Source organism: Struthio camelus, chromosome 10, assembly GCF_040807025.1.
Source record: "Struthio camelus isolate bStrCam1 chromosome 10, bStrCam1.hap1, whole genome shotgun sequence".
NCBI lineage: Eukaryota > Metazoa > Chordata > Aves > Struthioniformes > Struthionidae > Struthio > Struthio camelus.
The window spans coordinates 26,214,850-26,230,573 of record NC_090951.1 but is presented as its reverse complement, the minus strand read 5'-3'; the positions used below and the strand labels follow the sequence as shown (position 1 = coordinate 26,230,573).

The 15,724-nt window shown below is 54.0% G+C and overlaps 1 protein-coding gene across 1 annotated transcript; it reads right to left on the bottom strand.

Annotated features, from left to right (window-relative positions):
- Window positions 1-5,943: 5,943 nt before the first annotated feature.
- On the bottom strand, window positions 5,944-13,693 carry LOC104151800 (C-signal). The gene is made up of 6 exons (XM_068956440.1): window positions 13,476-13,693; window positions 9,869-9,920; window positions 8,206-8,393; window positions 7,488-7,646; window positions 7,063-7,173; window positions 5,944-6,248 (listed from the first exon to the last, which is right to left on the bottom strand). The coding sequence occupies exons 1-6, from the start codon at window positions 13,620-13,622 to the stop codon at window positions 6,135-6,137; spliced, it is 771 nt and encodes a 256-aa protein (XP_068812541.1). The 5' UTR covers window positions 13,623-13,693; the 3' UTR covers window positions 5,944-6,134.
- Between the last annotated feature and the right edge of the window lie 2,031 nt (window positions 13,694-15,724).

The following is a 15,724-nucleotide window of genomic DNA, read 5'->3' as shown; positions in this document are numbered from 1 at the left end:
CCTGACTTCCTTTGGCACAGCCAGGTGGGAGTTGATATTACCCCATGAAAGGGATAGGGAAGTGGAGCCCCAGCTCTGGGAGCGAATGGGGCTGGAACACAGCCTCTTGGCTCCTGCAACTGTTCCAGAAAGAAACTGTCCTTTTGCTAGAGAAAGTGCCTGCAAGGTAAGGCACTCTCTCACCATCCAGGGGTGCTGCCAGCACCCCTGAATTCTTTAGGGGCAGCTCGCCTTTCCTTCCATTCCTGACTGGGCACCGTGGCTGCCTGGGGCCACTGGAAAGGTGGTGTGTGGAGCCACGGTCACAAGCCCGCGAGGTCTGGCAGCACTGCTACCTCCAGCCACAGGAACCCCATCCCTGTAGCAAAGCAGGGATAGCCCATGGGATGCAGAACACTGGGTTCCTAGGCACAGGCTGCGAGTCAGGCTGCAGGTGATCCATGCTGTCCCCCTTCCTGGTCTCTCCAAAGGTTAGTCTGCCAAATTGCCAGTGGCTTGGGAGAAACTGGGGCCAGTGAGGAAAACCTCTCCACTGCCTGTGATTCACAAGGCTGCTGGGAGGGAGGGGCAAGCCTGTGCTAGAGCTTGTCAGCTCACCTCAGCGCGGCAGAGTCATGGCCCCAGCCCAGCAATCTGCTGCTCATGCTCTGTGTATCTGCAAGGGTGAAGTCTGGGTGAGGGGAGTCTGCAGCATTCACACTCATGGTTTGGAAACGGGGAACTCGTGCAGAGAAGCACAAGGCCTCAAAACTCTGGTACAGCTGGTGCTGCCCAGCAAGCCCCATCCTTCCTGTGGTGAGGTATGACCCCAGAGGAGCCCAGGACCAGCAGGAGAGCAATGCTTTAGCCACACCTCAAGATTGGCCAGCAGATGTGGTAGCCTCTGGAGGAAGCAGCAGTAGAGAACTCTGGGCTTTCCTCTCCAGTAATCCAGGTAGTTCTGTCCACTTGAGACTTGGCCTGGTTTTGAAGGAACCCCCCGCTCCTTTTCTTTTCCCAAGATCCTCCTAAGCAAAAGCTCTTCCCCCAAGATGCAGGCAGGGGCAGAGCCCTCCAGTTTTTTGAAGCTGGTAAAATCAAATACGGCCCCAAAGTCCTTTTCTTTGGGGATGCTACCACCTCCTGGGCAAATTCATGCAGTCCAGGGCTGCGCAACTCATGCAGAAGCCCTGTTTGCTGCAGAAAGTCAGTTATTAAGGTAGATGCTCAGCATCTCCATTGGCAGAAGAAGCACCATTCCCAAGCTGTGCTTCCCAATAGGACTGGATTTCCTTCAGTGAGGGGTACTGCACCCAGTTGTGGCTCTGATACTGGAATGGCTGCCTGCCTCAAACTGCAAAACTGGAGTGTGGTGTAAACAGGCCTCTCATTCCAGCCTCCAAAGCCCCTCTCAAGGACCTTGTGTCCAGCTCAAAGTTACCTCAAGACGTCTGCAGCAAAGAGGCTGTACCAGTGGCAGGCTTTAGGTGGAGGCATGTCAGAGACCAGGATGAACCATACGCACTCAGCAGCCAAGGAAGATAACAGGGCTTAGGGCTAGTTAAATAGTCCCTGGGGCCTTTCTTGTGCTCAGAGCAGCCCAAGGTAAGGCAGACAGAATGCTATAATGCCAGGCTATTTTTTGCAGGGACCACAGAATCGCAGAATCACAGAATCGCAGAATGGTTGAGGTTGGAAGGGACCTCTGGAGATCATCTAGTCCAACTCCCCTGCTCAAGCAGGGTCCTTTACAGAGCACGTTGCCCAGGATCACATCCAGGCAGGTTTTGAATATCTCCAGGGAAGGAGACTCCACTACCTCCCTGGGCAGCCTGTTCCAGTGCTCTGTCACCCTCACAGTGAAGAAGTTTTTCCTCATGCTCAGATGGAACTTCCTGTGGTTCAGTTTCTGCCCGCTGCCTCTTGTCCTGTCGCTGGGCACCACGGAGAAGAGTGTGGCCCCATCCTCTTGACATCCCCCCACCCCCTTCAGATACTTGTACATATTGATGAGTCCCCTCTCAGTCTTCTCTTCTGCAGGCTCCACAGGCCCAGCTCTCGCAGCCTTTCCTTATAGGAGAGATGCGCCAGTCCCCTCCTCATCTTTGTAGCCCTCCGCTGGACTCTCTCCAGTAGTGCCATGTCTCTCTTGTCCTGGGGAGAACAGAACTGGGCACAGTATTCCAGCTGAGGCCTCCCCAGGGCTGAGGAGAGGGGCAGGATCACCTCCCTCCACCTGCTGGCAACGCTCTGTCTAACGCACCCCAGGATACCCTGGGCCTTCTTGGCCACAAGGCCACACTGCTGGCTCATGGTTAACTTGTTGTCCACCAGGACTCCCAGGTCCTTCTCGGCAGAGCTGCTTTCCAGCAGGTCAACCCCCAGCCTGTCCTGGTGCATGGGGTTCTTCCTGACTAGGTGCAGGACCCTGCGCTTGCCTTTGTTGGACTTCCAGAGGTTCCTCTCCACCCAATTCTCCAGCCTGTCCAGGTCCCTCTGAATGGCAGCACAGCCTTCTGGTGTGTCAGCCACTCCTCCCGGTTTAGTATCATCAGCAAACTTGCTGACAGTGCACTCTGTGCCTTATTCCAGGCCATTGATGGATACATTGAGCAAGACTGGATGCAGTACTGACCCCTAGGGGGAACACTGCTAGCTACAGGCCTCCAACTAGACTCTGCGCCACTGACGACAACCCTCTGAGCTCTGCCATCCAGCCAGTTCTCAATCCACCTCACCGTCCACTCATCCAACCCACACTTCCTGAGCTTACCTAGGAGGATGTGATGGCAGACAGTGTCAAAAGCCTTGCTGAAGTCCAGGGAGACAACATCCGCTGCTCTCCCCTCATCTCCCCAGCCAGTCATTCCATCAGAGAAGGCTATCTGATTGGTCAAGCATGATTTCCCTTTGGTGAATCCATGCTGACTACTCCTGATCACCTTCTTGTCCTCCACATGCTTAGTGATGACCTCCAGGAGGAGCTGTTCCATCACCTTTCCAAGGATGGAGGTGAGGCTGACAGGCCTGTAGTTTCCTGGCTCCTCTTTCTTGCCCTTTTGGAAGACTGGCTTTCTTCCAGTCCTCAGGCACCTCTCCTGTTCTCCAGGACCTATCAAAGAGGATGGAGAGTGGCCTAGCGATAACATCCGCCAGCTCCCTCAGCCCTCGTGGGTGCATCCCATCGGGGCCCATGGTTCTGTGGATGTCAGGTTTGCCCGAATGATCTCTAACCCGCTCCTCCTCGCCTAAGGGAGAGTCTTCCCTTCTCCAGACTTTCTGTCTTTCCTCCCGGGTCTGGAATTCCTGAGGGCTGGCCTTAGCAGTGAAGACTGAAGCAAAGGCAGCATTCAGCAACTCTGCCTTCTCTGTATCCTTCGTCACCAGGGCACCCACCCCATTCAGCAGCGGGCCCAGCATTTTCCCTAGTCTTCCTTTTGCTAGTGATGTATCTGAAGAACCCCTTCTTCTTGTCCTTGACATCCCCTGCCAGATTTAATTCCAAATGGGCCTTAGCCTTCCTTGTCACATCCCTGCACACTCTGACAATGTCCCTATAGTCCTCCCAAGTGGCCTGTCCCCTTCTCCACATTCTGTAGACTTCCTTCTTCTGTTGGTGTTTTGCCCGGAGCTCCTTGCTCATCCATGGAGGTCTCCTGCCCACTTTGCTGGACTTCTTCCTCAGAGGGATGCACCCGTCTTGAGCCTGGAGGAAGTGATACTTGAATATTAACCAGCTCTCTCGGACCTCCCCCTTCCTTCAAGGGCCCTACCCCATGAGATTCCTCCAAGCAGGTCCCTGAAGAGGCCCAAGTTAGCTCTCCTGAAGACCAGGGTTGCGATCCTACTTACTGCCCTGCTTCCTCCTCGCAGGATCCTGAACTCCACCGTTTCATGGTCACTGCAGCCAAGGCTGCCCCCAACCTTCACTCTCCAACCAGACCTTCTTTGTTTGTTAGTACAAGGTCTAGCAGCTCACCTCTCCTCGTTGGCGCCTCCGCCACCTGGGTCAAGAAGTTATCCACAATGCTCTGCAGGAACCTCTTTGACTGTTTGTGTCTAGCTGTGCTCTCTTCCCAGCAGATGTCAGGGTGGTTGAAGTCTCCCATGAGAACGGGGCCTGTGATCATGAGGCTACTTCCAGCTGTCTGTAGAAGGCCTCATCGACTTCTTCCTGATCAGGTGGCCTGTATTAAACCCCCACAACCGTGTCACCCATGTTAGCCTGCCCTTTAATCCTTACCCATAAGCTCTCAGCTTGCTCTTCATCCACCCCTAGGCAGAGCTCCATACATTCCAGTTGCTCCCTCCCATAAAGAGCAAATCCACCATCTTGCCTTCCTGGCCTATCTTTCCTAAGAAGCACATTGCCATCCATGGCAGCATTCCAGTCATGTGAGCTATCCCACCATATCTCTGTAACTGCAATGAGATCATGGCCCTGCGACTGCACATAGAACTCTTGATTCTTCTTGTTTATTCCCCATGCTGGTGTGCATTGGTGTACAGGCATTTCAGAGAGCCAATCGAGCATGCAGGTTTCCCAGGAGGGGTGCAAGAGTCACGTCCTCCATAGTCATGTCCTGTGCGCACTTCCCTGGCTGCATGCACTCGCCGGAGGCATCCTGACTTGAGCCGCGTTCTGCTGACTACCCTGTCTCTATAACACTCCCCTTCCCCCATCTTGCCTAGTTTAAAGCCCTCCTTACCAGGCTGGCCAACCTGTTGGCAAAGGGGACACACGTGCCCCGCTTGGTGAGGTGGATCCCATCACTCCCCATCAGTTGTCAATCTTCAGACAGGGTCCCATGGTCATAGAAACCAGAACCCTGTTGCCAACACCAGCGGCACAGCCAGTTGTTAACTTGCAGAATCCGTCTACTCCTCCTCCCATCCTTCCCCCTCACTGGCAGGATTGAGGGGAAAATGACCTGGGCTCCCAGACTCTTGACCACCATTCCCAGAGCTCTGAAATCCTGTTTGATGGTATCCAATTTGCCCTTTGTAACATTAGTGGCCACATGAAAAAGCAGCAGAGGGGAATAGTCCAATGCATGGACAAACCTTGGCAGTCTTTCCATGACATCTTGTATTTGAGCCTCTGGCAGGCAGCAAACCTCTCTAGAGGTCAGTTCAGCAGTTAGGCGCCTCTGTCCCCTGCAGCAGGCAGTCACCCACAACAATCGCTCGCCACTTTTTCCGGCTGTTCCTGCATAGCATGGGGTCTGTCAGCCCAGTTGCTTCCCTTGAAGCCATGCCCATCTCCTCCTCAGCTTGGAGGGCACTAAACCTGTTCCTCAACTGCAAGTCTTGAGGGGGAGCAAGAGCCTTTCTCTTCCTATGAGAAGTGACCAGTTTCCAGCCTTCTTCTATAGTGTTGTGATGTACCATTTCACATGGCACAGAGCCATCTGGGAACTCCACTGCTGTGGGGGGGTTTGGACTCCTGGAGCTGTATGGTCTCCGAGAATACCCTGTTTATCTCTTGCTCATCTTCTCAGATGCTACGCAGCCCACTGCCTTCCTCCCGTAACTCCTTTACCTGATGATACAACTCGTTAACAATAGCACACCTTCAGCAGGAGAGCTGACTGTCAGCCCAGGCCTCACGGAAAGGCCCCAAGCGCTCCCTGCAGCCTGAGATCTGTAGAGCAGCATCTGCTGTCTGAGGGTCTGTCTGGGTCAAAGCTTCTGACACAGCTGATGCAGCGCCTCCAGCAGCTACTGGGGAATGTGCTCTGTGGCATGTCATTACCATATTTGAGGAAGCGTACAATACTAGGATTGGAAACGAAGGTGCCTTCTGGCACCCTTCTGCGCAAACTGCTGCGTCTGTTTGCTGTCTCTGTTAGCTACGCTCTAGGCCTGGTTCTTATATAGGCCTCTCCCTAGCAGCTTCAGGCCAGGGCAGAGACAGCCTCGGCAGGGACACCGCAGCTGGGAGAAAGCACAGGTACTAAAGGCTGGCTGCACTGTGTTTATTAGTAACTCCAACACAGGGATCACAGACTGCTCCACATGACCAGAGTGGGGTGGGGCGGGGTCATCCCAGGTAGCTGGGTTTAAGGCCACAGAGCAGGTGATTCAGTACACCTGGAGCCCCCTGCCACTGCGTGCTCTCTTGCTGGGGCAGGCAGTGTGTGCTGTGCTGCCTCTCACCAAGGAATAGTTTTGCCTTCCCAGTTGAGCAGGCTCCCGTTGTGCTTCTCGGACAGAATCGGCAGTACAGAGAGCAGCCCCCGCACACTTGTGTCCACTGTCAGGTCAGCCTGCAATGATCCAGCAAAAGGACATGGGTGAGGAGCAGGACTGAGATGCCACAGCCAATGCTGGCCATCCACCAGCATGCACTCAGCTTGGGCACATCCACAGCAAGGCTCCTTCTGCCCAGACTCAGTGTGAGAGCCACAGGAGGGGGGACAGGTCAGTTATGTGAATGGAAAGCAGGTACCACATGCTCATGGGCAGCTCGGACAGAGGTGGCTTGGGCTAGGAAGCCAGCTGCAGGCTTTGCGAGCAGGGACAGTAACCACACATATTGGCTTAGCCAAGGAGGTCATGTAAAACATCCTGCTGCAAGTGTGATGCTAAATGCAGGCTTCTCAAACCTCCAGGGCTGCAGGGACAGCCCTCCCCAAAACAGGGATCCTGCAGTGTGAATAGGATAACCAGAGACCTCCTGGGCCTGCAGCTCCCTGAGGAAGGAGGTGCAGGATAAGAAAGTGCTTCTCTGCTCATCCCTGCTCCATTGAATCCAGGTTCTCTGCTGTTCTCTGGGCCTGTCCAAAGCCTTTCCCCCCTGAACAGACCTCCTGCTAGCCCTAGATGTGCTGCCCTGGCACAGGGCATGTGCTGATGCTATTTTCCAGAATGCCTCTGCAGTGAAGTATTTCTCAGGCAGAGCATACAGGCTTTGCAGGGGCTCAGCACAGACCGAGGGAACTTGCGGCCTAGCAGGCAGCAGCTCCTTCTCATATGCCTCCCCCCTCCCGAGAGCAGTCCTGGCCACCTGAGGCCAGTGTGAGTTTGCAGGGCTGGATCCTGCACGTGGGGCCCTCTCACCCCTGCCTAGCCAGAACCCACCTCCTGGGTGCCCATGTCAGTTTTCACCCAGCCAGGGTGAAGCGCCACGCAGAGGATCCCGGTCTCTCCATAGGTCAGAGCCTGGCACTTGGTGAGCATGTTGAGAGCAGCCTAGAAGACATAGGGAGCATAAGCAGCAGGCAGAGCTTACCAGTTGAAATGCCTGCACCAGGCTACACTCTGACAGTCTGCCTCAAGGCGAAGGAGAAAAACCTATGCCGGGTCTCCAGGAGACAACACAGAGCGTGTGTCTTCCCTCAGTGGGCAGTGGCCAGGCATGGAGATGCCCAGAGAGCTCAGGCTGCAATTGGCAGTTAAGCCTTCCATCTTGCAAGCTCAGGTGCTGCCCTGAGACCAGGCCTGGCAAGGTCTGGCTCTTGCTCCTGCTGAGCTCACGAGGGCAGGCAGGGCCCCGGTCTCCATACCTTGCTGCAGCGATAGGAGATGACAGGCTTGAAGAAGGACTCAGAAGTTTTCTCGATGGACCCCATGACGGTGGAGATGTTGACGATGGCTGCCTTGCTGCAACTCAGTCCCTTGTCCATGCTTTCCTGGGCAGCCTTCTTCAGCAGGGGAAGAAAAGCCTGGGGAGAAGCAGCATTGCGAGGTGCCTGTGCCTAGAGCGAGCACCACTTCTGGCAACTGCAGCTCAGCCTCTCCGCAACAGGAAGGATGAGAAGGAACAGTGGGAGCCCGGGTGTTTTGCTGCAGTGGCCATGCCTCCTCCCTCCCAGGGCCCTTTGCAAAGTAATCTGGGATCTCTGTCATGACCACAACAGAGATGTGTGGCCAAAGACATAGGAAATGGAGGCCAGGCCCAGATTCCCAGCCAAACGGCTCCAATCCCAAGGGGAAGCTCCTGCACTAAGAAACTGCTGTCAGGATGAAGCACAAGGCTGCAGTTTAGCTCCCTGCCTTGGCTTTGATTTCAGCACAGAGGAGCAGTGCCTAATGCTCTTGCTCCGTAGCACCAGAGAAAAAAAGGCAGTTTGTCCTGCATGGTCTGTGCTGCCTCGCTCCAAGCCTCAACCAGCTGCGTGCTCCTCCAGAGATGCACAGGCAGCCATGCTCTCTGTATCTCAGGCTGCAGCCCTAGCTAGGTTCAAATTCCCCCTCTGTAGTGACTTCTGTCTCCAAGGTTACCTGGGCCATCAGCAACGGCCCCACTGCATTGGTCTTGTATGCCCTTATCATCTCTTCAGAGTCTACCGTCTCCAGTGTCACTGGGGCATAAATGCCAGCATTATTTATCAGCAGATTCAGGCCTGCGCCATTCAGCTTCCCCTCCACGATTTTCACTGCATCGATAATGGCTGAGGGATTGGCAACATCTGCAGAGAGAGATGACAGGGTTGGGAGCCATGGCTGATCCAATATTCCCCAGGCAGAGGTGTCTCCATTTCCCTGTAGAGCCAGAGAGGTCTTGGGGCTGACTGAGGACCAACAACGCTCAGAGATGGATGCTCCTGTGGAAATCTCAGACTGGAGTTTTTTGGGCAGGGGGAACAGCCTGGCCTTGAGCTAAGCCGTGGTGGATGGCCAGACCATGGCACACTCAGACTGCCCTGGGTCGGCTGCACAGGCTGCAGTCTTAAAGCAGTGCCTGTCCTATGGCAACACCTGCTCTCCTGGGAGAGCCATTCACAGAGGCCAAGGATGCTAACTGGCCTGTCCAGTGCTGGTTGGACCCTTCCATACAGGGGAGGGCTCCAAACTGGACTCCTGGTGCAGAGGAATGAATCCCCAGGACAGCACACTCTCACACATGAGGGAGCACAACCTGACAAAAGGAGCTGCTCCTGGCACCACTTGCAGTTGGCTGTGAGCAGGTGCATCTTGACTGGACTTATCAAGGGTGCTCGAGAAAAAGGCCTGACTGTGGTTAGCACTGTCCCTGCCTGGGGAAAGTCTGATTTCTGAATGCTAGGCATCTTTGTAACGTCTGCATCCAGGGTCTACCCAAGGGAGAAGAAGCAGACCTGACCTTCGTGGTCTCCCATCTGTGGACACCAGATGGTGCTGTGCAACCAGCTCAGAGCATTCTGAAACCCACAGGTCCCAACAGGTCTCATAGCTGTCACTTCTGCCCCACAGAGTGAGCTCAGGGTGCTCCACTACCATCAGCCCAAGGGCTCCCCCCGGGGCATCCTACAGGGCAAAGCCACCCTGGAGACAGCTCCATGGTGGCAAGTGCTGCTGTGCCTTCCCTGCTGTGTCACGATAGGCACCAGCAGCCATGGCCTCCCATCAGTGGACAAAGTCCTTCCTTAAGCAATTTCTGAAGAGCTGTGAGGCAGAGCGAAAGGTGGAACAGCCCCGACATGGGCTGTGTCGGGTCCTACTGCAGGCTTGCTCTGCAGGACCCTATAGGCCTGTGCAGGCTCTGGGCCAGCCACACAGCTTTTCCAAGGCAGCTGCCTTCCTCCCAGAGCCCTCCAGGTCTCGCAGGCATATCTGGGACTTGGGGTCGACGCGGCTCAGCTGCATCATGGTACAAGGAAGCAACAACTCTGCTAGCAGAGTTGGAGGTGCCCAGGACTGGTCTCAAGTGCCTCCCAGTCCTGTGGCCACAGGACAAGGGGGCTCCAAGGAGCAGGGTACTGAGGGCAGGGAGATGCAGGGGCTGAGGTAGGTCCAGAAGAGCAGGGCGTTCAAAAATGGCACTTGAAGCCAAAGTGTTGGACAGCTCTTAAAAACTGAAGACCAATATAGAGCCTGCAGGTGGGGAAGGAGAGAAGGGAGAAATGGGGCCTGTGTGGCTGGCAGTGACTGCAAATGCATCCACTCAGAGGCAGAGCGCACCTACCCAGCTTCACAAGGACCAGGTTTGGGTGCCTGGACGCCAGATCTCTCAGCTCCTACAAAAAGAAACATGGAAACAGTTAGGGCACCAGCAATCATCCACTCTAAGGGAAACATCTTCCAGTGGGTCTTGCCTTCCCTCCCAGGCCAGAGGGAGGAGATTAGTCAACACTTGTGAATGGCTGGACATGGGGCCTCTCTAGGTGCTCAGGTTATTTCCTAAGCTCCACAAGGCAATAGCCACGTACACAGAGCGCAATGCAGTCACAACGGCAAGATGCTATGGCCACTCTTTCCAAGGCTGCGAGGGTCTACATGCACAACCCAGCCAGACTGACAGCAAAGGATGGGCACAAATTATTGAGGACCAGCTTATTCGGGAAATGATGCAAACCAACCATGAATAAGGACAAAAGAGTCTCCCAGAGGCTGCTGGAAGTGTTGCAGGTCTGGGAACGAGCAGGAGTGCATTCCTGACGCTGACGCTATGTATCATCCTTGCTGCTGCAGGTGACTGGCCCCTGTACTGCTCTGTCCTTGGCTTTCCTATTTGTTCAACATTTCTCACCACAAGCATCATAGTTACCTCTAGCAACTCATTGACCCTGCATTTTCATCCAGGTATTTTTAGCTAAAGAGCAGGGGGCTGTGCTGATCCATGCCCGTTCCAATCTCACGAGGGCCCTGCTGAACAGCCAGGCCTGGCTGATGAATGCGAAGGCAGCAAAACGCAGCTTTGGGACCTGCATCGAAAGCGCCTTCACACATATGCCAGACACAGACCTGCATGAAGATGGGGAAGGGACAAGAACTACACAGACAACAACGTCTGCTTCCCCCCTACATGGACCTGGAGATTTGCCCCTTCCTTTTCTTGTAATTGGCTTAAAACACAGTATTAAAACAGTATTTTATCGTATAACAGACAAGGTTTGTCTGTGAAAACCTGGAGAAAATAGGTTTAAAATAAATAGGGAGCTGCAGGACTGGGCAAGATCTCCACAGATCTTCCCCTGGACCAAGAAGGATTTGTGTGCTCCCAGGTCATCAGCCCCTGAGTTTTGCCATGTTCAGCATCACTGACCAAAGAGGGTAGGAGCGCTGTCCTAAGTGCCTTGTCAGACTCAAAAGGCTCAAAGGTTGGGGAAGTCTTATCTGGATCCAAATAGCAGAACCCCAGGACCCACTCTGCTCTGGACACTACATCTCACCCACTCAAGGGAAATGAAGCACTTTTCAAATTTTTATTGATTACTTTTGCCCAAAGGTAAAGCGTTCAGAAGCCCTTTTCAAAAAGGATAAAACCCAAAATGAAACTTTCAGCTTTGCGTTCCTTAACAGCTTTTTACTTTCTTCCACTATAGCAGGTTTTAAATGACTGAAATGAAACCAGCACATTCAACCTGGCCAAAATGATTTATCTTTTACAACTATTTAAAATCTCCAACAGACAAACCCACAGAGAATGCTAGAGAGGAAATGCAAATCAGCAACATCCCATGAGCTGCTATGATCCCTGGGGCTCATCCTACCAGCGTGGAGTGGGAGAGTCACTGGTCCTGGCGGTGGTCCAAGCTCAGTTGTCCCCTGGGGCTCTGTGCTTCATCATCAGGCTCTGCGTTCTCACATTCCCTCTGGGCACAGGAAGTGATGGAAAATACTTCTACAGGGTTTGCAGTGGCCAAAAGGCATTTTTCCTCCCATGAAGTGTTTTGTCCAGCCACTGGCCTCAAGGACCTCACAGCTCCCTGGGTAAATCTAGCCCCACTCACCCCCCAACATCTGATCCAGCCATAAAGGGGCGCAAGGAGTGAGCGTGGCTCTGAGCTGGTGGAGGGTCACCCCACTCTCTGTCCCTCATAGTCACTGACTTCAGTAACACCTTGAAAATGCTGCCCTCACCCTATCTCAGCTGGACAAGGCTTAAAGCATCCTGTGCCTGAGAGCAATGCACAGTGACCCTCTGGGAGAAATCAGCTCCAGTCCAGCCCTGCAAACAAGTCATTTGCTCTCATCAGTAACTGCTCAAGCCCAGCATGCATGGAGAGAGAACGGGGCAAAAATGAGAGACCCGAGCTAGCTTTAACCCATCCAGCTTGCGTACAAACAGCAGCAGGAGTTCTGTGCCCCTGGGCTGGCAGCAGGGTTCGTTAGTCTCACTGCATTATGATTACCCACAAGTCAGAATAGTGCAGGCAGCAAGCATGAGAAGAATACACCATCTCAAGGACTTTCTAAGGTGTGCTTCCTGCATGCTCTAGGCTGGCCCCTGCACAGAGCCAAGCTGTGAGAAAATGCAGCAAAAAATCAGCCAAAGCTTGTCCTTGTCAGAGCAGTTGTCTCTCTTTTGATATTTTAGCAGGTCTAACTAAATGGAGGAAGAACAAAGCTGGCCTTGGTGGAAGTAAGGGAAACTGGAAGTATCATTGCTTTGTTCCCATTATTTCCTTCTGAAACACGTGCGCATCTCTCATTTTTCAGTGAGGCGGAAAGCAGGGGAGGGAAGGTCCCATGGCTGCTTTCAGACTCCATGGGCTGTCAGCTCATCAGCTGCCAGATTTTGTGGAGATTGGTAACATATCACAGAATTGGCAAGAGCAGCGTCACCGTGACTCATGAGATCAGACCGCTGCAATAGCCACAGTCAGACTCTACCTTGCACAAGCTGAAGCAATGGCCACAATGCATGGGAAAAGGAGGAGGACTGGTTGTGGCACTGCCAATGTGCTCTCAAATAGCTCAGCAGGGGAGTTCAAGAACAGCATGGGCTTTCTCTTCTCTCCCCTCTGCCAGTTGCATAAGACACTTCCACAGGCACTTTCATACCAAACATGCACCACAGGCAGGACTCAGTGGAAGCACGAGATTCCTGTGCAACGCTTTAGGCCCCTGAGATCATGATATTTTTTGCTGAAGTTATCTGAGCACGTAACTAATTGCAACTGCTTGTGCCCTGAGATACTGCCAACACGGTCAGAAGCCAGTGCATGGCTGGATCCAGCCAGTGAGCTCAGAGCACAAGGCTCTGCAAGGCAGAGCTCTGCACACCTCCAGGCTGCTTAACAGTACGGCTCCCGATCCCCTTCCCTCTGCCTGCTCCTGGGAGGAGATACAGCAGCCAGCCTAGCTCCAAGGGCAATGCAGCACCCTGGGCCTGCAGCTGGGCCTGGGCAAAGCCTGACCCTGAATCAGAGGCACCCCTGACACACGGCTTGCCAAGTCCAGCCTGCAGCTGGGGTCTGACTCGCAGCTGAGGCAAGTCTGACCTGCAGTTGGAGTACAACCTGCAGCAGGGTCTGACCACGGGTGGGGCCCAACTGCAGTCAAGTTTGGCCCACAGCTGGAGTGCGACCCTCGGCTGAGCCTGTCCCACAGCCAGGGCTGTCCTGCAGCCCAGCCCCACAGCAGCAGGGCAGGCTGGACGGCGCTGGAAGGGTGTTGCCTGCTGGCACATCCAGCTGCTGCAGGGGCCCACTGAGCTGCCCGTGGCCCCCCACGCAGCCAGAGCCCAGCCCCGGGGCCGCGGCGCTCTGCCCGCCCCGGGGCGGCCGGCCTGGCCGCGGCCCGAGGCAGAGCGGGCCGCAGTGGCAGTCGCAGCACCGCGCACTGACCTGGGCCCGCGGCCCCTCGGGGTCCCGGCACGACGCGAAGATCCAGGTGGGGGGCCGGGACCCGCCCAGCAGCTGCTTCACCAGCTCCAGTCCGATGCCGCGGTTGGAGCCGGTAAGCAACACGGTGTGAGCCCGCAGCGCCGCCATACCCTCCCTCGCCCTCCGGCTCCCGGGGGCGGGCCCAGCCGGGTACGACCCTCCCGGGGCCGCCCCGCCCCGCCGCGGTGCCCGGGGAGGGAGGAGCGGCGGCCCGGGGCTTGGGGCTCTTCGGCGAGGCGAAACGAGGCCTGGCCCCTCGGCGCTTCCCGCGGCACAACCGGAAGGGGAAAGCGCCCCGGCAGGGCCCTGGGAGGTGTCGGGCTGGGCAGGTTTGCCCAGCAGGGTTTGGCCCAGCAGCCCCGAAGCCCAGGTGCCCCAGGTGTGCAGCCTGCGACCTCGTGTGCCCCACGGCTGGACACGCCAGACCAAAGTCTCCCTCCTCAAGACAAGGGTTTGAAACAGACAAGCTGAGTTTGAAACATCACCTGAGGAGGCCTTGAGCATAGCTTTAGGGCAGAGGCATGCAGCCTTGGGCTGTGAGCCCAGCACCAGCCCACAACCCCTGCCTCCCTACTGCCTCTTCCCAATGGTACCATGTGGGCCTGGGGTTGTTGTCCCAAAGACAGCTACCCGCGAAAGACTGAATAATGCCCTAATCTCCTTTTTTCCCACACGTCAAACAGGGTCCTGGTGCTGCTCACATCTCCCTGCCCTTACTTACCCTGAAACAGCAGCTGCCAGGGTGGCCTGGGATCCTCACTGGGAGGAGTAATGGTTTATTGGGGGAATTTCAGGGGGCTGGGATTTTCTAGAGCTCTCCCAGCAGGTTAGAGGGGGCTCCAGATCTTCCCATGGCTGAGATGGAGGGGAGAAGGAGGGAATTTCCAGCATTGAAGCTAGGTTGTATCTCCAGCAGCTTTGGCATAGAGATGTGATAGATCCACACTCCTGGGAAGGTAAAAGTCCCAATGTTGACCCAGGGGTTTACAATTTCTCAGGAAGGTACCCAGTATTTCACAGCTGTTTCTTATAGCCCACAGCTGTTTCTTATAGGGCTGATTTTGCCCTCTCCATGCTGATCAGATTGTGCATCCATAAAGTAAGTATGCTGCAGTCCAAGGACATAGGTGCTCTGGGAGACTTTCCCTGCCTCCTTTGCTGATGGGCATCAGGAACCTGGTTCAAAAAGTAGACCAAAGGCAGGGAAAGGAATAAAGCAAGAAGAAGGTTTGGTAGCACTAGGGCTGGGAGGAGAGCTGGAAAGGGAGAGCTGAAGAGAGACTAAGAATCAATGTTGGAGGATGGTGTGTGGAAGGGACCTACCTGTTTTAACTCTGCTGTCTGCCCAGGTGGCTGTTGGTGTGGTGGAGTTTCCTGTTGAGTTTCCTGTTTTGTTTTAGTTTCAGCTATTACATGGGAAACTACATGCACGAACAGCATTAAAATCCCATCATGGTGATTGTACAGTGAGAAGCTCAACAGTGAAGTAATCACTGAGCAACTCATATATATGCATATATTTATAAATATTATTATTTATGTTGCTGATTTTCATTCTTATTTGACAAACACTAGACAAAACAACTCTGTTATTAATAAATAAACCAGCAAATAAATAATGATATCATATCAATTTGCAAAGACCATCAGGTGGCTTGTGCTAACTGCATTCTGCTCCACTGCAGTTCAGTGACATTGCTGTGCCTCTGTTCCCCAGTTTGCCTTACGATATAAAAATGCTTTGAGAACCTTTTGGTTTTAAACAGCTATACAGAAATTGGAGTTTACTAAAAAGAAGTCTTTGATTTTGCCAATGAATACTGAAAAGCAGAAACCTTCATTATATTATAGTTTTTAATCAAGGTCCTGCTCTCCTTTTCCTGCCTCATTATGTACTCAGGCCATGCATTAGGTGACTTGTCACCAGGAGTCCTGCTCCATCTGTTGCAAACACTGGAAGATGTTTAGAAAATTAGGAGGGGTGCAAATAAACAGTCTTGATGAACTGCACTGAGGAATGGGTTTTTAGCGGCCTATTCCACAGAGATCCTGTGTGTTGTGGGCAAATCACATTAACCAACTCTTTGTAGATACTCGCTTTGAAGAGCCCTGGAAACAGGGATTGCCTGTGTTCTGTTGTACAGAAATGCTTAGCATGCATAGCCACTGTTGAGGGCAATAGAGGCTCTGTTCTAAACATAGATAATGTG

Excerpts from the sequence above, each read along its gene's own strand:
- LOC104151800 (XM_068956440.1), bottom strand. The coding sequence starts at position 13,622 with ATGGCGGCGCTGCGGGCTCACACCGTGTTGCTTACCGGCTCCAACCGC. Across the intron at positions 9,921-13,475 it reads CCGAGGGGCCGCGGGCCCAG|GAGCTGAGAGATCTGGCGTC; the intron begins GTCAGTGCGCGG and ends TTCTTTTTGTAG. Across the intron at positions 6,249-7,062 it reads CTGACATGGGCACCCAGGAG|GCTGACCTGACAGTGGACAC; the intron begins GTGGGTTCTGGC and ends GGATCATTGCAG.